Source organism: Malus domestica, chromosome 05 (assembly GCF_042453785.1).
Source record: "Malus domestica chromosome 05, GDT2T_hap1".
Lineage (NCBI taxonomy): Eukaryota > Viridiplantae > Streptophyta > Magnoliopsida > Rosales > Rosaceae > Malus > Malus domestica.
In genome coordinates, this window is record NC_091665.1 from 14517077 (window position 1) to 14537975 (window position 20899).

The 20899-nt window shown below is 37.3% G+C and overlaps 1 protein-coding gene and 1 non-coding gene across 3 annotated transcripts; one reads left to right on the forward strand and one right to left on the reverse strand.

Moving 5' to 3' along the window:
- Positions 1 to 8486: 8486 nt before the first annotated feature.
- LOC114824794 (probable CoA ligase CCL6) lies at positions 8487 to 14054 on the reverse strand. Of its 2 annotated transcripts, none has more exons than XM_029102057.2 (19): positions 13785 to 14054; positions 13413 to 13476; positions 13209 to 13298; positions 12914 to 12970; positions 12692 to 12740; positions 12439 to 12515; positions 12151 to 12190; positions 11967 to 12061; positions 11697 to 11861; positions 10966 to 11076; positions 10786 to 10873; positions 10629 to 10695; positions 10475 to 10550; positions 10283 to 10400; positions 9751 to 9996; positions 9463 to 9602; positions 9152 to 9283; positions 8892 to 9011; positions 8487 to 8746 (listed from the first exon to the last, which is right to left on the reverse strand). In XM_029102057.2, the coding sequence occupies exons 1-19, from the start codon at positions 13925 to 13927 to the stop codon at positions 8699 to 8701; spliced, it is 1926 nt and encodes a 641-aa protein (XP_028957890.1). In that variant the 5' UTR covers positions 13928 to 14054; the 3' UTR covers positions 8487 to 8698. The 2 variants fall into 2 exon arrangements, with proteins under 2 accessions (XP_028957890.1, XP_028957889.1); XM_029102056.2 differs by having other exon boundaries at positions 9101 to 9283.
- TRNAI-AAU (transfer RNA isoleucine (anticodon AAU)) lies at positions 13531 to 13604 on the forward strand. The gene has a single exon. It is a non-coding gene; the product is annotated as a tRNA-Ile (tRNA).
- Positions 14055 to 20899: the final 6845 nt, after the last annotated feature.

The following is a 20899-nucleotide window of genomic DNA, read 5'->3' on the forward strand; positions in this document are numbered from 1 at the left end:
ATAGATAATTGACTAAATAAACATCTTGCAAAGTTTCAATAAAAATTTCCAAGTTTTTCTTACAATTTCCGTGGTTTCCATGTAATTTTTATCGATATCGATATTATCCCGATATTTCCATCGATATTTCCGTGTTTTCGGACTACCGATATTTCCGATATTACCGATATTTTCTTCCTTGCTCAAAACCATGTGCCACTTCCAACTCTTTCACATTCGGAGTATCAGATCATCACACCTCTATTACACCTTTTCGTTGCTTCTTCTTCCCTTAGCCCTTTCAGAGTTTCAACACAAAGGGTTCCATATTTAAGTTAAGTTTACAAACCTATATTTATATTATTGTAATTTATACAACAACAAAAAAATTTGTGTGGACCCGTACATGTGATCTAAGAACCAAATAATACTTGCATGTTAATTTTTTGAAGTAATTAAGTAATGTTGTATAATTATTCCCTAGGATAATTTTAATTTGTTTAATGTTATTTATTATTTTATTAATATTAGGTTTTATTATCAAATTGGATTATTATTCATTAATATTAGGTATTTTTATTATCAAATTGGATTATTATTCATTAAATTGGATTATTCATTAAATTGGATTATTATTAAATTGGATTATTATCAAATTGGATTATTATTCATTAATATGTTTAATATTAGGATTATTTTATTATCAAATTGGATTATTATTCATTAATATTAGGTTTTATTATTCCATATTATTTTTATAATTACTTAAATTCTTACAATCATTTTCTTTACTTCTTATTTAATTCTTCTATAGAATAACTTTATTATTTAGGTTCTCTTATATAACCGTCATCACTACTATATTTTTTGGCCAAATAAATAATTGCCTAATTTCCATGAAAAATAAATATAGATACGTTTAAGATGTCTAGTGGAGTTACTAAACGTGATCCAGCTTGGGAACATAGAGACCCAATAAACGGAAACAAACATGGCACAATTTGCAAATATTGTGGTGGGGTAATGAAGAGTGGCGGAGTGACATGACTTAAGTACCATCTTAGTGGATTAGATCCAAGAAATAATGTCTAACAATGCGATAATGTCCCCCCAGAAGTGAAGGCATTCATCACCACATTATTAAAAAATAAAAAACACCAAAAGGAAAAGAAAACACATGGAATGGAAAATATTCGAGCTGGGCTACGAGGAGAAGTCATTGGCCAAGCGATTGACAGTGATGGTGATGACGATGAGAACGAATGTGATGATGACATAGGACCTGAAGAATGACGCAATTTCAAACAAGCATTACGTGCCTCCAAACAGTCAGCATGGGAAAGAGAACACCATCACAAAATTCCTAATAGAGCACAAGGTTCCGGGACAAGTGGTGGTGCACAAATGAGACGGGGAGCAAGTATTAGAAAATCACAACCAACACCACTAATAGCCCCAAGTTTATATAAGTCATCCAAAGCACGTCAAAAGAGTGTTTGGAGTTATGTCACTGGAGGTAATGTGAAGGAGGGAATGGGGCGTCTAATTAGCAAGTTCTTTATCTATGAAAATGTCCCTGCTGAGAAGGCATCATCATATCATTTCAAAAATATGGTATTGGGATGTCAACAAGCCGGTGTTGGAGTACAACCTCCCACTCCCTATGAGGTAAGAAACAAATATTTGGAAATGGAGTATAAAGACATTGGCGAGTATGTTAACAACTTGAGGTCAAAGTGGGAAACTAATGGTTGCACAATCATGTGTGACAGATGAACTGGCCCAACCAGATTGTCTATCATAAACTTCATGGTATACTCCAAGGGAAAGATAATTTGTTTGAAGTCCGTTGATGCTTCAGACCATATAAAGAACTACAAGTATATATACAAATTATTGAAGGATGTAATCATGGAGGTGGGAGAGCATAATGTTGTCCAAGTTGTGACTGACAACGGTTCTGCATTTGTCAAAGCTGAAAAAAAGTTATTGAAGCATCATAATGTGTTTTGGACATCATGTGCAGCACATTGTATTGATCTCATGTTTGAGGCAATGGGGAAGAGAGAGAATATTGCTAATGTCGTAAAAAGAGCTAGAACGATCACAAATTATATTTACAATCACGGTTGGTTGTTGGCCAAGATGCGTGAATTTTGCAAAGGAGAAATTATTTGTCTAGCTACCACTCGATTCGCCACCAACTATATTGCATTAGACAGCCTACTTAAGAAGAAAGCAAGGTTGAAGCAACTATTCACCAGTGATGATTGGGCCAACCACAATTTCAGCCGCTTAAATGCAGGTCGTATGGTGGAAAGTATAGTGCTTGATCATGCTTTTTGGACTCAATCAGAACATGTGTGCCAACTGTTTGAACATCTTTACAAAGTTTTACAAATCGTTGACACAGAAGTGTATCCTACTATGGGGGCAATATATGAGTTGATGCATGTAGTGAAGGAGGACTTGGAAAGAAAACATGGTGCAAGGTGGGTCATAAAGATAATTGATGACTGATGGTATAAAACATTATACCACGATTTGCATGCAGCATATATAAATTATGTCATAATTTACAATTCATTTTTTTAGTTGCATAAGTATTATTTCTCTTATTAGAGTATGTGTTTCTTTGAATAGTATATTATTTGAATCCTCGATACCAATATAGACCTGGTCTTGGAGATGATGGTACCCTTATACGTGTGGTACATAATGTATACTCTAAATTAGACCCTGCATCACTAGCAGTTGGTCCATTTGGAAATGAGGTACACAATTACTTAAATTATAATAATTACATTGTTGGATTAAACTAACACGATTTATTGAATTCAGCTAACATGGTTTAAAGATGCAAGAAGAACTTTTGGAGAACCAACATTAGTTGCTGCTCGAACAAAAATGTCTCCTAGTGAGTGTAAACATATTTCACTATCAGTTTATATAGAATTTGTTGGAGTTATTAGGCTTATCAACATTGTTTTTCATTCTAGCTAAATGGTGGATCATGTATGACACTGATGCACCAACTATGAGAAAGTTAGCAATCAAAGTATTATCACAAACAGCTTCTTCATCTGCTTTGTGAAAGAAATTGGAGTACATTTGCACTCATACACACAAAGCAAAGAAATAGGTTGGCTCATAGTAGGTTGGAAAAATTAGTTTATTGCTACTACAACATGAAGCTTCAAATTCGAGATAAGGAAGCAAAAATAGATCATGTCGACCGTGGTGACCCACTAGATGTGTTTGATATTGTTGTTGAAGATGATGATACAAAGGGTAACCAACTTTATCAATGGATTAGATCTCTTCATTTAGATGATGAAGGCAACCCAGCTCTAAGAGTTGCTGAAGAAGCACGTAATGAAAGGATAAGTGTAGAAAGAGTATTAGAGGAGGAGGTGGGATCTAGCAGCGTTGACTCTTTCGAAGAACTTTTGCGCCCAAGACCAAGAAACACTGGAATTCCACATTCTTCCAATCCTACACAACCACAAGATCCTGCTGATACTAATGATAGCTCTAGTACAAGATCAGGAGACTCACTTACCACCGGAGGTGGGAATGATGAAGGATATAGTGGAGCTGGAGGTAGTGGTGGATATGGAAATTATGTTGGACCACTTTCCGGATTTATGAGCCCCTTCACTGGTTGATAGGAGCATATTTATGCGACCTAGTTAGCTTGTTTCTTGGCATTTATGTTGTTTTCCTTAGTTATTTTAGTGTTTAAAGTCATTTTCGTGCAATTTCAGGTTCTAAGGACAAAGTATGCAAAAAGATGCATTTTGGAGCCTTTTGGAGCCTTTTGGAGCAGTTTTGGGCATGAATTGAATATCTTATGCTTGGAGTAATATTGATTGACGAAATTGAAGGCCTAAAGGATGTTAGAAGTCAGTTTGGAAGCTTAGAAGACACAATTTTAGCACCTCCTACAAAGGTGGCGCCTTGTCCCCTTTGTGCTTCATCCTTGTCTCCTCTTGTGCAACAATTTCCCTTGCCATGTTTCCCTAATTCTGAACCAAAAACACCTTTCCCTTTCTCCCTTGTCCCTTGCTGCACCATACATCCTCTTTCCCTTTTAATTTCTGACCTTAAGTACCTTTCCTATATTGTGCCACATCTTTGTTACCTATTTCTCTTTAATTTCTGACTCTTTCTTACCTATTTCTGACCCAAAATTACATTCCCTTTTGTTTCAATTCTTGCTGCACAAGGGGAGAGGATTCTTACCTATTTTGTGCCTCAAAACACATTCCTAAATCTGTCCTACAATTTTTGCCGAATTTCCCTTTCCTATTCTCTTTAATTCCTGCACCTTTCTTGCATATTTTCCATTGATTTCTGACTTTTAATTATAGGATAAGATAGCTAAGTTATTTCTCTCCCTAAAACACATCAAAACCGTGCCTTAGCCTATATATACCACCCTTTGTCGCAAGTTCTGAGGGCTCTTCTTATTAGCCATTCCACATTCCATCCTTCACCATAACCTGCCTACATCCATCCACCACCACAATTCACCACAAATCATCACCAAACACCCTTGTGTCGCAGCAAAGAAGAAAGAAGGAGACCCTTGGACGTGCTTGCCATTCAAGACGTTGGATTGTTGGAGCGTTTCTAAGTGTAATCTTTCTTTTGTTTTCATTGTTTCAATTCAATAATCTTTGTTTTGTGAGTATGAGGAACTAAACCCCTCTTAGTTAGGGGATGATTCGAAACCATGTTCATGCTTGCAATATGATTTGATTACATCCAGTTGTGTTTTATAAGTTGTGGATTCAATTTACTTATCCGTTCGTATAAAAACTGATTTGTGTATGTTGGTTGAGAGTGCACGCTTAATTTTCATGCATGAATTTGATGCTAGAATATAAGGGAGTTTCACCTAATCGTTACGAACTTATATTCACAAGTAGTGAAGGTTGCTAGTCACAATCGCTTTAAGTAAATTCTTGGCATAAGTTTCATGCAATTCATAGTAACGAATGCTTCGTCAATGCTTATGATTTTCATAGAACTTAATGATTCTTACTTGTATCTCTATTATGCAATTCATGTAGGGAACTTGTGGGGAATGCTTTGGGTTGTCGTATGCAATCATCCAATTCAATAACTTTTGGAAAATCTAAGGGTTAATTAGTGCAATTCACGGTTAATCTGGGGCGTTGAGAATTCATAGCTTATTGAAAAGCAACTGGAAATCGTTTTGTATGCAAGTGTGTCATGTGTGGAGAAGAACCTCCTAACTATCTTTTTATCCATAGTTTCATCCAAATTCGTTTTAGTTACAATCTGTTTTCTTTATTCTCAAATTCGTCAAAACCAAATCCCCCATTATTTTAAAGTGTTAGATTAGTTAGAAATCAATTTAGTTAGTGTTTTTAAGTGTTTTGATTCAAGTTATAACCCAAATTCGTCCAAGTTTGTGTTAGAGTTCAAAACTGCCCAGAAAGTGTTTTTAAGGCAGTTTTGAGTGTTTTTGTGTTGTTTTGAGTCTTTTGGTTTGTTTTAGTGTTTCAGAGTTTAGTTTTGCATTCTTTGAATCTAGTTTAGTGTTTTAAACTTTGTTTTACGTATTTGAGTCAGTTTAGAGTGTTTAGCAATCCCTCCTAATCCCCGGTTTAAGAACGATCCCTACTTATCCATACTACAATTGTCAACAAGAGGGTTTAATTTGTGTGTTTAGTTATTTTACGCATCACTGGTGAGGCAAACTTCACGCATGCAACACAGGATGAGGACCATGGCAGTAGGCAGGCAGGACCAGGAATTGGTGCCATAGGGAATGACTATACTCGTAGAGAAAGAGGCAAGGGGACTTTGTCAAGTCAAGAAGATGACTCGTTATCTATAACTTCGGACTCTGTTGGAGTGAGAAGTAGTAACTATGGTTATACTCATAACCAACAATTTCCCTACCCTTCATATCCCATTCCTGTTAGGATGGAATCGAGTGACTCATGGAAAGAATCTGAGACTCAATCTTCAAATGATTTTGCTTATGGACAACGTCAACCAATCTCGGATCCATATGGGTGGCATGTTAACAATTACATGCAAAACTATTTTGGGGATTTTTCATTTGATGACTACTCTTCACAATACACTTACTCTACACATAGAGATGATGAAGATAGTGAAAATTTTGAACCTCATAGGAACTCTATGTGTTACTAAGTCACTCATGTATCTTACCATGCAATATATAAAGTGTAAAATATTGTACTAATTCATTATATATAAATGATTATGGTGTGTTTAAACTTCTTTTATTAATTACTACATATTTTCTACACTCACAATGTTTGCCAGCTCGCTATATAATCAACTTAAATCAGTTAAATCCATCATGCAATGCATTTCCTTTCAATTTTTTGTGATAAACTAATAGATAATTGATTAAATAAACATCCTGCAAAGTTTCAATAAAAATTTCCAAGTTTTTCTTATAATTTCCGTGGTTTTTATTCAATTTTTATCGATATCGATAATATCCCGATATTTCCATCGAAATTTCTGTGTTTTTGGACTACCGATATTTTCGATATCAGCGATGTTTTAGACCTTGATCGGATTAAATTAGTCTGATCCAATTTAATATGAGAGAGCACCAAACACTCGATTCTGTATTAGTAGTCCTATCCGGTACTATATACGGCGTACCAAACACGACCTGAGAGAGCAGCGGAAACCAAGAGAAAAATCTAGAAGGTACGGTCAAAATGGAGGGTCGATCGATGATCGACACGTGGATTGAATGGACAAAACAGCCGTTTGACTGTACAGATAAGGAAACAGCAAGGGAAACGGATGGAAAACAGAGGGGCAAAATCGTCCGGCCAGTGGTCATCAACAGTGCCCTCGAAAGCTGAGTTTTAGTATATAGGATTTCTTATAGTTTACAAATCACTCTCAGATTGAATAAGTTATGTAACCAGAAAAGGTAGCTAAATAATAGTGTTAGAAACTATATATACCTGTCCGAAAAATGCCAACCAGACAAGTTTGCAGCTTTTGTGAGAACTCTCCTCCATTTTTTTACCTTGTCCATATCCCCTTTGAAGTTACCTTCATGGTCAGCAAGTGCATGACCAAAACTGCCCATCTGATTCCATGCTTCAGAGGGATCCACTTTGTAGAAAATGGCCAGACATCTTGTTGCTTCGAATACTCTTTACACTGAAGGATCCTCACATCCACATCCAAGCACCGCGTTGATTATGCATAACTTTCAGAAAATACGACCACAAAATGTCGTGACTCTTCAATTGCTTTGAGAAGCGCAGGCGATATTTCTTTTCCACTTGGAAGCTCGTTATCATCTCTGAAGGTTTTGATCCCCTTCTGTGTTAGGAATGTCGGTACTACAAGATAGAGAATGCACAAAGGTAAAGTAGGAAATGGACACCAAGAATTTATGTGGTTCGGCAATTTATGCCTACGTCCACCAAACAAGGATCAATCTTCACTATATGAAAAAGATGAGTACAACAAGAGTAGTCTTACCAAGCCAAAGACAAGGCTTGATGGATACAAGAAAGTATAACACACACTTTCTATCACTCTAAACTTCACTCACACAATGTGTAGTGGAACACGCTCACTCTCACTCTTGGAGTGAAACTCTAGCTTTGGACTTGATCCTTTGCTACTCACACTTGGTTCTTGATTGGTTACATCACACCCATATTTATAGGTGAGGGCTTGGCATTCTACTATTTTCTAGTTCCTTCTTCAAACCTCTTGTATAGAAAATTCTAGACTAGCCACATAATTGTAGCTTCTAGATCTTTCCATTTGCAACTAAGGAAGCTAGTACTCTCTAGCTTCTTCCATCAACTTAATAACATGCTAGAATTGTCTAGCAAGCTCCAGCCTCCTCTCTTGCTTACTAGAATAATCTAGAACATTGATCATGGGCTGGACCATATACCAACATTCTGAACCAAATTGTGGTACAAATGATCCGTAAAGTTGTAGTGTGTGTCTTCATCTCTAAAGCTCAGAAATACTTCATATCTCTGTGAAGAGGTAATTTATGGACTCCATATTGTTTGCTGCAACCGTGATACAAAGCTGCAGGCTAGCTCAAAGTGTTGGAAATGGTACCTAGTACACAGCTCAAAGACTTGATTTGATGCAGAAATTTTCCTCGTTAAAAGTTGTAGGCGGTGGAGGGTTTAGAAAGTTGAGAAAAACTAAAAAGACAACAGCTGGATTGGTTGCATAAAAGTTTCTGTTGGTGTATTGGAACAGGTTTAAACCGACCAAATCAAACCGGTTAGCAATGATTTGGTTTGGTTTGGTTTTGATGGTGGTAATTGTCAAAACCGAAATGTTGAAGGTTGATTGATTCTGTTATATTTTTCGTTTCAAACCGAATCAAACCAATAGCCACTCACCCCTAGTTCCACATACATATATATGGTTTGGGAAGGAAGCATCTCACACTCGTCAAATATCTGATATCTATAGTCAAGGACTGAAGGTGCTCTAAAATGCATATTGCATTTCTGCGTCTTTGTGCAATATTGGACGCAAACTGAAATTCCGACCAATATGATTTCTCAATTCAGAACTTTCATATTATGTTTAGAATACACACAAACTAACTTTAGACGGGGAGCCGACATGTCCAGAGTCTCTGTGGGTAGCAGATAGCCACTATTCTACCTAGTTCTTCTAAATGATATACATGCTGTCACGGCCTTGCTCCCTTTCCTTCACTGTAAAGTTTATCGATACAGTCCTGCAGATGATATTCCGAAAATATGTTAGTATTAGCTTGACAGAGAGTTATGGAGCGGATTGTGTATGGAAAACTGGTTTGACCCTTGTACTTCAAGGTGCCACCAGTCATGACATGTTTGAGAAAGAGAGACAAGGTGGCATACCTTGTAATATTTAAGCAGCTGTGGTCTCTTCAGTTTGAATGTTGGAGTTATGAGATCCCTCTCCATGTCAAAGGGATTCGGTTCCAAGTGAACTGCTTTTAACAGCTCAAAACCTCGAAGCTGCAGGAATGTGTTCCGAATTCGATGAGTACTGACATATATGTAATGGAATTGGCAACAGGGAATTGGGTGAAATATTATCAACATACATGCTGTTTCTGACCAGTACTATTAAGCTCATCCAAAATGTACTTTCTTGCCTTCGAGTTTTGACATAATGATTTGAAATCATCAGTCAAGTGATACTCTGCTGCCCAATGCTCCATTGCCTTACTGTCAGGGACCACCACAGCAACAAGAAATGACTCGAAGCTGTTCCCATAAACCCAAATCTGTCGACCAGAGGAAATTTAAGATATATATCAACGAATTTAGAAAACAAACACAAGGGAGGTCTCACAAATTAAAAAGACCAAGAAATACAAACTCATATATTGAGGCAAATAGAGGGTGAGTTCTAATGTATAGAAATAATTTAACATGCACTGGCTGTAGCAAACTAGCAACATACCGATGTGATAAGAGGACATTGCAAGTATTTGCTTTCAATGTTTTCCACGGCAACATATTCACCTTGCGATAGTTTATATATATTTTTTTTCCTATCTATGATTTTCATTGATCCATCTGCCTGCCATTCTCCAATGTCACCTGAAATGCAATCAAAATCACCATAACTTTTCAGTGCAATACAGTGATCAACAAGAATTTCTAAGATGTCCAGTGCTGACATCTTCACAACAAGCCATAAGCTTGGGCATCAAGTGACTACTTTATGGCCGACCGTTTAAGAATTTACCTGTATGAAACCACCCATCAATAAGGACTTCCTCTGTTAGATCTTCTCGCTTATGGTAACCAGAAAACAAGGTTGTTCCTCTCAGGCAAATTTCTCCACGGGGTACACTGGAAAGTGCATCGTATCCCATTGCCGGCACTGACTCAAGCCTTGCTTCAATAGTTGTGACAGGGACACCGACAGTTCCGATCATAGGAAAAACATTGCTAATGGACGTGAAGCAGCCACCACAGCTTTCAGTAAGGCCTACATGTAAAAGAGTTTAGCAACTTGACGGAAGGTTCATTTTCATTTTCAAGGGAACTTTTATAAACTACTGTGGATGAGTAGACGCTGGCATCACTGAATTTTCAAAACATCATTAAGAAGAGATTGAACTCATTTAGGTCAATGATTTTTTCTTTCCATTGCAGTTAAAAATAAGGTCACCATAAAACCTACGTCGATTAGTCAATTAGATTCTAGCAGCACCATTCATACGATCTTTATATCATTCTTAGATGCTATAGAGCAGATATGCAATCAACCATACCATATCCTTGGGATAAAGTGCTGCAGCTGGTGACCCTCAAAAATTCCTCCACATGCCTAGGCAAGGGTGCAGCACCAGACAACAATAGACGAAGTCGTCCCCCCAATACTTGTTTTATCTACCACAAGTAACAATTTGTTTGAATGTTAATAGCTATATCAGAATGGAATGGTGAAGGATGCAACGACAGACCTTATCAAAGACAAGTTTGTCCAAGAGAGGTGCTGCTTTTTCTTGTGGGAGACCCTTTTCCAGGTTCGCCAACTTGCTGTCAATGAAATCTTTCATTAGTTTTATTGGAGGAATGCAAATGCAAACGAAAGAGGGGAGTTTATTGTGACCGTACTAGTTATAAGCATATTGGAATAATGTCTTCTTCAATACACCCCCAGATGAAACTTTGTTAACAATACCTGTGAGCACAAAGCTTAAGCCAACTATTTAGAATAGAAGAAAAATCGAAAGACGGTAATTTGGCTGAATCAGTATGTCGTATATTTTACCAGAGTATATGCGATCATACACTCTAGGTACCCCACAAAACATAGTAGGCCTTAGTTCCTGAAGGTCCTCGAGTAGAAATCTGATATCCTGCAAGCTCAAGAAAGAAATCACATTAGAAACAAGTTACAGAAATTTAAGAAATCAGAAAACTTTGAAAGATATGAGTCTTATAAACTTACTCCTCGCCAGAAGCCTACTGAGGATCCTTTGTAGATGCAATAGCTCTCCATTATTTGGTCATATATATGGGCCAATGGAAGAAAGGAAAAATATGAATCTTCTTCTGTACACTGTAATAGAATTTATTTCTTGAGATGAGTATTTTAGTGTCAATCACTGTGATTAGCAAAAGGAAATAACTTTGATCTCATATTGCAGTCACAGAACCCGGAAAAGAGAAGCTTCTGCATATGAGCACCCTTGAGTGGCATTGGGATGGGCAGGGGAAGCAGTCTAGGTTCAAATACGGGATGAATGACTTAGCAAGATATTACTAAACAGGCACCACGTGGGTTTGACAACAAATAATGGCCCGAACTTTTATTTCAGAATACAACTTCATTCACGATGTATTGATGCAGGAAACAGAAAGTGCTTGATATTGGCATTGGGAAAACAGAATACCAAAAACTTACTTGAGAAGCAATTCTTTAACAAAAGAAATAATTTGCTTTTACTAACATAAACATCAGATACATTGATGCCAGTATACGTTACTTCATGACCAAGCGTAAGCAGAGAAGAACCTGGTGATGATATAACTACTCTACACCCAAAATAAGCATGAAAAGTGGCAGGAGCTATCCTCCCTTTTTTCTAATTTAACCTTGGGAGGCAGAAAAATCACTAATTTGAAAACTCCAGAGATATATCGTAAAGAGGCCAGGAACTAGTGTGCTCAGTTGTTTACCACTCTATCTGTTAGAAAAAGTAGTTGCTCCACAGACAATACTTCTGCCAGAATTGCTCTGTTACTAATAATTACACCTTTTGGTTCTCCAGTTGTCCCACTTGTATACATTATAGTGCAAATGTCAGTCTTCCGTTTCGGAGGTAGTTCACAATCTGCATTTCCCTGAGAAAAGGTGTGAAGAGATCATTTTACATTATTGAAAATGAAGTTGGCGAATCCTTTACCAGCAAAGGGATTTACATTAGAAAGACAGCATAAACAACTTACCAACTGAGAGAATTCCTCCCAAGAAAAACAAGATACCCCTAGTCCCTCAGCTTCCTCCTTTTGAGTGCTAGAAACATTTTCAAAACTGACAATTGCTGCAAAAAGAAAAATGCATAACTGAGCTACAATCTGCAGCAGTTGCACCACAAATTCCAACTCTTTAAGGGAATAGAACATGACTTACTTTTAAAATTGGTAGAACAATTTGGAAGGCATGACAGAACCTGCACAAAGCATTACCATATGAGCAAGGTCGTTAAGAAATCAAGAGAAAAAACTGAAATTCAAACAAAAGCCACATGTATGGGGAAATTAAGTAAGGCGGTCGTCAAAGTATTAACGGTAAGATGGTCTTTGAAATCTGATGTTTTGGTACCACGGAGTTGGATTAGGATGCTTTTAGTACCAAAGTAAATGACATCGATAGCCTTGAACATCTGTACTTAAGGAAATAGATAGAAAGCAAACTTACAGAAGGGAGTTTGTTGTCTTGAACAAAAGCTATTGAAACTTCAGCATGATTGATGATGAACTCAACTGCATTTGCACCTGTAAGATGAACAACCGTGAAAAGTTAATCGGCTATATTTAATCAAACTCAACCACCATCATCAAAGTCTAATTGCCCATGGAAATGATATTAACGAAGAAAATATAAAGGTATTCAGAAAGTCATGGTGATTTACACACCGAGTTCTATTGAAGAAAGAGAAGGAAAAACATACCAAGCGTGTCATAGAGTGGAACATATGTTATGGCTTGGCTATTACAGGCCTATAAAACATGAACAAAACATATTAGCATTACGGCAGAACGTCACATCCAGTCACCAAAATCAGGAAAATTTACTCAACCAGTCGCAAAATTCGATCTCAATATTAACAAGCATTTCAAGGCATGGAATGCATAAACACATCCAATCACAAAGACAGGAAATACAGCATTACCTCCATTGCAGTAAGCCACCGGGGGCAGTTTGATCCATATATACCGCAGCGATCCCCCTGTAAACATTTTTGAGGGAGAAAAATAAAACCGAACTTAAATTTGGTTCCTTTTCTTTTAATAATTGTCACTGCCATTTTTACGTCAACTTCGAGTAACAGTATTAGTCCAAAGGCAAACTATGGATCACATCAACATATGAAACCATATAAAATTCATAATTAGCATTGTATTAACATACTAACTAGCTAGTGTTTGAGCTGTACAGTAAATATACTTAATTGGCATGTGACTTACAGGATTAACACCCCGGCTTCTGATGGCTGAACCAATTCGAATGGCAGAATCATAAACTTCTTGGTACGTAAGCCACACATAGGGACCCACCTGCCATTTCCAGTAAAAAAAAACTGAAAATTGGGTTTTGGTAATCTTAGTCGGAAAGATTAGATCATGGGTTTCAATGCGTTCTTGCTATTTTCGCTCAAATGGAAGCTTTACCTTTTTGTCTGTGACTTCGCGCCGCCCAAGCATTGGGTTGTTTGGATACTTCTTAGCAGAGACACTGCAAGTAAGACCAGAGTTTCATGTAAGTACTAATAATTGCAGCCTATTATATGGCTTATTAGCTCAGCTGGTTAGAGCGTGGTGCTAATAACGCGAAGGTCGCAGGTTTGAGACCTGCATGGGCCACTTTTTTTATACTTTTTTAAGATGATTTCCTCTACATTTTTCTGTGAAAGTTAACTTATCTGTCCATTTTTTCACTACAACTGCCTTCAGAAGAAAAATGTGACACTCAATCTCAAGTGCATTACTTTGATCCCATAACGCACATCAAATTTTAACATGAAACGAAACAAAAGCAAGTACCTTAAAAACTGCCAAGGAGATTCCAACCCCTCCGGCAACTCCATGAGACCATCTTTAGCGTAAATGCTCCGATACACCGGCCCAGCGGATGGCCTCTCGTCGGCAGCTGGCCTCGATTCCTCAACCTTCACTACGAAAGCCATCGACCCTTTTGCCCAACTAAGCAAGCAAGCTAGTTAAAACATAAGAACTGAAGTGGCTTTTGGTGAATGTGATAACTAACAACAAGAAACAGAGAAATGGATGGGGGAGATTGGTTCAGCTGAATGCAATAAATTGTATCTGAACCAATTTATCGGCTTTTATGAGAGGGGGTCTTCAAGCTAGCTGTATAGATGCATGTGTTTTGTAGATTAGTCAGAAAGGACTGACATGGCATTTACAATGGTAGACGAAGTTTGGTGAAGTACTTGCTCTTTGGTGTGTTAATTTTTTTTTTTCCGGTTAATCTTAGTTTACTATCCTAAAATTTCTTGTTTTCCTACATTTAGTACATCAAATTTTTTTCATCCCAGACTGGTACATAAAGTCACAATTTTGAGACATTTTAATTTTTGTTGTTAAGTTTGCTGTTAAATTAGTTGTTAACTGGTGATGTGGCACCATGTGAACAATGATGGTTGCCACGTGGATATTAAAAGAATTAAAAAAATTAAAAACTATTCTCATCCTGACCTCAGTCCTCCACTCCCACCTTTTGATTTTTCCCACCTTTTGATTTTTCCTCTTTTTTTTTTCTCTCCGGTGCATACATGAATTGGGTAGCAGAGGCACAAATGATTTCTCCAATGCTCCTCTCCACTCTTGATCTTCCACTCTCCCGACACTGATCCCATACCCGATCTCTTCCCTCTCCTCCACCATCTTCACCTCCCCTCCCTTCTCTCTCCCCACTATTCCGACCTTTAACCCTAATCCCCAAAATCTTTCAATTTTCAGAAAAATTGAGCAAACCCAGCATGAAAAACCCTAATTCCCAAAATCTTTCTGATTCAACTTTGACTTCGATTTCTAACGTCACGGCCAAACTCCAGATCAAATGGCGATGGTTGATTCTGATGATGTGGAGGTGCTTGGAGATGTGCTGGCGTCTTCTGCTGCGCCGACGAGACAACGCTGTTCTAGGCGTGCGATAAGAAGGTTCAAAGTGAACAAGCTCATGAGCAAACAGCAGGGGGCTCCTCTATCCTCCAACATGCCCAATTTTTAGTTTATAACTTGCAGAAGTTGTTGGGTAAGTGGAGATTTTGAAAACCCATAATTTTGTGCCATCATCCATCAGACATCATTTCTTTTCCATTTTTTAAATGAGAACTTTAATAAAAAGCTCCCGGTATTATTCAATTTAATGAAAAATCACATTTTTACGCTAATAAAATCAATCTTGGTACTATTCACTTCACCTTTTATTTTGTCCTTATTGTTAAAACTCAAAGTTTTCAAGTTATTTTTATTAGTTTTTTTTTAAAATACACTATTTTCTCTCCTGCCACCTCATTCTGACTCATTATACTCTTGTCATCCATCAATTCCATCAAACATCATCCTTCACATCCCACTAACATCTCTTTCTCACCTCTCAAACTCTCTCCCGTAGCTTTCTCTGGTCATGTTTACCAAACCGGAATGAAAGTGTAGGAAATGGAATTTTGCACAAATTCCAAGCCATTCAAGATTTTACCAAATAACAGGGAATCAACAATGACGTCAGACCCACCCAAAATCTGAAATACAATTCCTTAATTTCCCGGAATTGGATTCTCAACTTGGAGGTCGGAATTGAGTTCTTGGAAATAGATTCATCAGGGATCTATCTTCATGCTTTTTTGGTCAACCCAAATTCCCGTCACAGTTTCACCTCCCCAATTCCATGACCAGTTTATAGACCCATCACTCTTCTCCCTAATCCCACCAATTCCTAACTGAGGAGCTTCGACTTTGGCAAAATCCCGTCCCCATTCTCCTTGCCCTGTCGCCATAAACTAGTAGACTATCCAAAACCCATGCATGAACTCACAACGAGAAGGGAAAAGGTGTGGCGTGGCCGCATGGCCATCTAAGCATTGGGGGTGGCGAGGGTTGTGATAAAGGTGGCAATGAGCTGGGGATTGGGGATGTAGGGAAGAGAAGATGTCACCGCAGCTTTTTTTTTTTTTGGATTTTTTGTTGCAATCATATTAGATTAGGAATGTGATTGTGTAAATCCTAGTATCTCTTGGAATATCTCTTATATTTCTGTTACGAGTTGATTACCTATTAAGAGTTGAAATCCTAAAAGAGTAAGGAATTAACCTTCCCTACTACTATAAATAAAGGCACAATGGTGTGGAATAGAATTTACCCACAATTACACATCTCTCTCTTTTTCTCTCTATGCTGCACCCTCTCTCTCTATACGGCCTCCATAATTGTTCAGTAAATTATGCCTACAACACGTTATCAGCACGCTCTTGATTCGGCGCTAACAAGAGAATTTATTCTTCAATTAGGGGAGTATTACGTTTTAATCACTTTTTATGATTAATTTATTATTTTGAATTGATCTACATGCTATTGATTCAATTTAATTTTTCTTTGTTGAACGTGATACAACTCATTGGAGATGCAATTGCGGCTTTCTGCGAAGGAACTTCTACAAATTCATAGGCTTTTGTTGTTTTTTGCCAATCAGGTACGTTTAAAATAAGGTAAGATATATGAAACGACCTTGAAGCATGAAAACATTCCCCATGATGCATGAACCCCCTATGTTTATATTTTCTTTCTGATATATATATTGTATATCTTTCATATATTTTGTCAATATATATTTATTCATGCAATAAGCAATTATGCTATGTGGAATTTGAAAGTCAAAGTATATACATAAATTAGAAGCAATTTAGGGTTTCCTAAACCCTAGGGATGTCGAAAAACTTCAATTTTTTTTTGGGAACAGTGCGGCACAGCAGCCGCACCATCGCTGTGGACCTTGACGCTGGCCTAAAGCCCAGCAACGTCAAGCAAGATACTAGGATGATGTCATTTTGACATCTGCCCATGATTGCAGCTCATTTGGCTAGTAGCAAGCAAGGACAACCTGGCTTCTTTGGCCTAGGTTTGGTTCGATTTTGGGCCTGCAACCCTAGACCATCCACCAGCACGGCCCGCAACCGTTTGCTGGGCTCTCGCCTCGCACCCATGGCCCAATCACCAGTAACCCATATGTTGTTGGACCTGGTCCTGCACAATTGGCCTGCCTGTAGTAAGCCGGCGCTGCTTGCTGGGTCATGCCCAAGTCTCGGCCCCCTTCCTGCTGTAATTGCAGCTTGCCTTCTTGCATAGGCTGCCCTTCGTGCAGCCTGACTCGAGCCAAAGGCCTGCAATTTTTTGCAGGGCCGTGTATTGCAACCAACCAAAGTGTGTTAGGCTGCATTTTTTTTCGACCCAATGCTAGTTTTTTGGCATTTTAAATAATTTTAACCCCAATGTTATTATTATTTTTACTTCTACGATTGACCCTGTTTGGTCCCAATCTATTGAATTAATTAAAAGTGACCTGCAGTCCATTAATCTGATAATGAGTCTAAAATTATTGACCTGAAGATCATTTTTGGACATTAATGATTCAATAAATTTATTTTTATACTTTGAACCATTGGCATACTTTCGTAGTAACGAAGCTTTCACACTTAAGTTCCTGAAGAACCTCAAATCCAGTACACCTAAATTAGCATATTGCATTTTGTGTTCTTGCAGGAACCTTTCTTTTATAAACTAAACGTTCATAAACTAAATTGAACCTGTAGTTTCAAATTTAGTGCCATTGAAACCCGAAGTTTTCATAAAACAATACACCCATGAAAACCAGATGTTTTTCATGAAAACCATGTCTTAGAACTCGAATGTTCTAACTTTGATGCTTATGGATGATTCATTCCCATAACACCAATCACAATCTTGTTCCCATTGGAGATATGCCCTGAAAGTCAATCTTTGGAAGAAACCTTTCAGGACAATGTCTATTGATGCGAAATATATAAGCACACAAATTAAACCCTCTTTTTATCAATTGTAGCAAAGTATGTAAGTAGGGATTGTTCTAGGCTGGGGATTAGGAGGGATTGCCAAATCACTTGAAACTGACTCAAAACGTAAAAACAAAGTTTAAAACACTAAACTAGACTCAAAGAATGCAAAACTAAACTATAAAACACCAAAACAAACCAAAAGACTCAAAACTGCAAAAAAACACTCAAAACTGCCTTAAAACACTTTCTGGGCAATTTTGAACACCTAACACTAAATTGGACGAAATTGGGTTATGACTTGACTCAAGACACTTAAAAACACAAACTAAATTGATTTCTAACTAATCTAACACTTCAAAATAAATGGGGATTGAGTTTTGACGAAAATTGAAAACAAGAACAAACTTTGTAAATTGAACAGATTCTAAAACGAATTTGATAAAAGTGAATGGATGGAAAGCTAGCTAAGGGGTTCTTTTCCACACATGTCACACTTGCATACAAAACGATTTCCAATTGCTTCTCAATAAACCATGAATTCCCAACGCCCCAAATTAACCGTGAATTGCACTAATTAACCCTCAGATTTTCCTAAAGTTATCGAATTGGATGAATTGCATACGACAACCCAAAGCATTCCTCACAAGTTCCCTGCATGAATTGCATAACAAAGATACAAGCAAAGATCATTAAGTTCTATGAAAATCATAAGCATTGGCGAGGCACTCGTTACTATGAATTGCATGAAACTTCTGCCAAGAATTTACTTAACACGATTGTGATCAACAACCTTTACTACTTTTGAATATAAGTTCATAACGATTAGGTGAAATTCCCTTATATCCTAGCATCAAACTTATGCATGAAAATTAAGCGTGCACTCTCAACCAACACACACAAATCAATTTTAATTCATGTAGATAAGTAAATTGAATTCACAACTTATGAAACGCAATTGAAAGTAATCAAATCATATAGCAAGCATAAACATGGTTTTGAATTCCCCCCTAGCCAAGGGGGGGTTTAGTTCCTCATACGTACAAAACAAAGAGTATAGAATTTAAACATTGAAATCAAAAGAAACAAAACACCTAAACGCTCCAACGATCTTAACTTGAATGGCATGCACGTCCAAGGCTTCTCCTCATTCCTCTTTGCTGCGGCACAAGGTTTTGGGGACAGGTTTGGATGGTATTTGTATGGAGGAATGGATGGGAGATGGTATGGTGGTGTTTAGGATGGATGGGGGGTGTGGCAAAAGAGAGAAAGATGGCTGAAAATGTGTTTGTGACATAGTGTATGAATGTGTAGATGGGTTTGGCTAAAAGAATGGATGGAGAATGGGTGGTATGGCTGATTGTGTTTTTGATGTAGTGTAATGTGTTGTGTTCTTCCCTTCACTCCCTATTTATAAAAGCTCCAAAGCAAAGAATCACTCAAGTGGCTTCAATAAACAATACAAACAAAGATCAAAATGATGCAAAAACAGCTAGTTTACATGCTCTTTTATCATTGTGTCTTGCCTTTAACAAAAGGCAATCATTCCTCTTTTGCTAATTCAACTCCTTTGTAGCTGTCCATGTGCCTTCATTCTTCAATTTCTGATGCATTTGCCTTGTATTCCATCCCTTTTCCACATGTACTAGCTGTTAGACAACTTTCACACACATGTTTTGCATCATTTCATCTTGCAAACATCAACTTTCGGCCACTTTACACCTCTACACACATGCTATGCATCATTTCAGCTTGCAATTATGTTTGTAGTTGCTGAAAATGTGAATACATCTTGTAAAGCAATCCAACAAATGACATATTTCACTTCTTTTCCTTTCAAATTGTTCCTTAAGTGTATGTATCTGCACACTTCCACACTTCAACTTCATTATTCAGATTTTTGCATGTGTTGAAACCCTTTTTAAAACACCAAAAACGTCCATCCCACTTGGTCCATATGCATGCAATCCATTTTGGCCCAAAATTGCTCCAAATTGCACCAAAATGCACTTTCTTTCCAACTTTGTTATTAGGACCTACAAACACACGAAAATAGCTTAAAACACTCTTATAAGCAATAACTAACTAAGTAAATGCAAGAAAACATGTTAACTAAGTTGCATAAATATGCTTCTATCAAATTCCCCCACACTTAGCTTTTGCTAGTCCTCGAGCAAAACGAAACAAACAAACAAAACAAAGTAAACGAAACACATTCTAATCCTTCCAACATTTGCCTCAGGGATTTCCAATGCACATGACATGTTAAAAATCATTATTCCCACAAATTTTAGTTATCTTCACACTTGAGCACATACTTAATCACAGTCATCACTTACTAGTTTACATTTAACCAATTAAAATGATGTTTTGAATGTAGTAACATGCCTTAGAGAATTTGCTCAATTCCTTACAAGATACTCTCTATTTTCACACATTTTCTGACTACACACCCTACACTAGTTATATGTGAGAAGATTGATGTAAACATGAAAACGAACACTCACATATATGTGTTACAAAGAAAGCAATTTTTGGAGTTATTAAGCATGTTTAGATATGATCTCATGAATGGAATGCTACTACTTAGATGCGAGAACCAGTGACACCATATGCTCATACCAAATTCAAACTCCACAAATTGAAACACATAACACTCAAGATAGAAGTCAAGGGTTGTAACGGGGCTTGGAGTAATGGTTAACAAAGGAAAGATAGGGATAACAAACGTTCTTAAAGCAATAGCAAGCAAAGTAATGAAATCGAAACTTAGAATTCACTTTAGAATGCAGAAATCAACTTTTAACACAAATGGAAGATTTAAGCAACACTTAGGGCCGAATTCAATGTTTTGGACCCTTTCTTCAACAAACAACTTTTTAGAACTCTTTTTCATACATTTTCACAACTTTTTTTTTTTTTTCGACCCGTGCCTTATTAAGGACTTTGGCACACACACACACAAGAATTACTTCCCCCACACTTGTTTTCTGCAATACATTAATCAAAAGGAATTCATTTTGAGTCATACTTTACTATGCTTCAAGAACAAGGGTATGGATGGTCCTAATCTAGGCTAGGTGAGGATAGCGTGGGTTAACAAAGAAC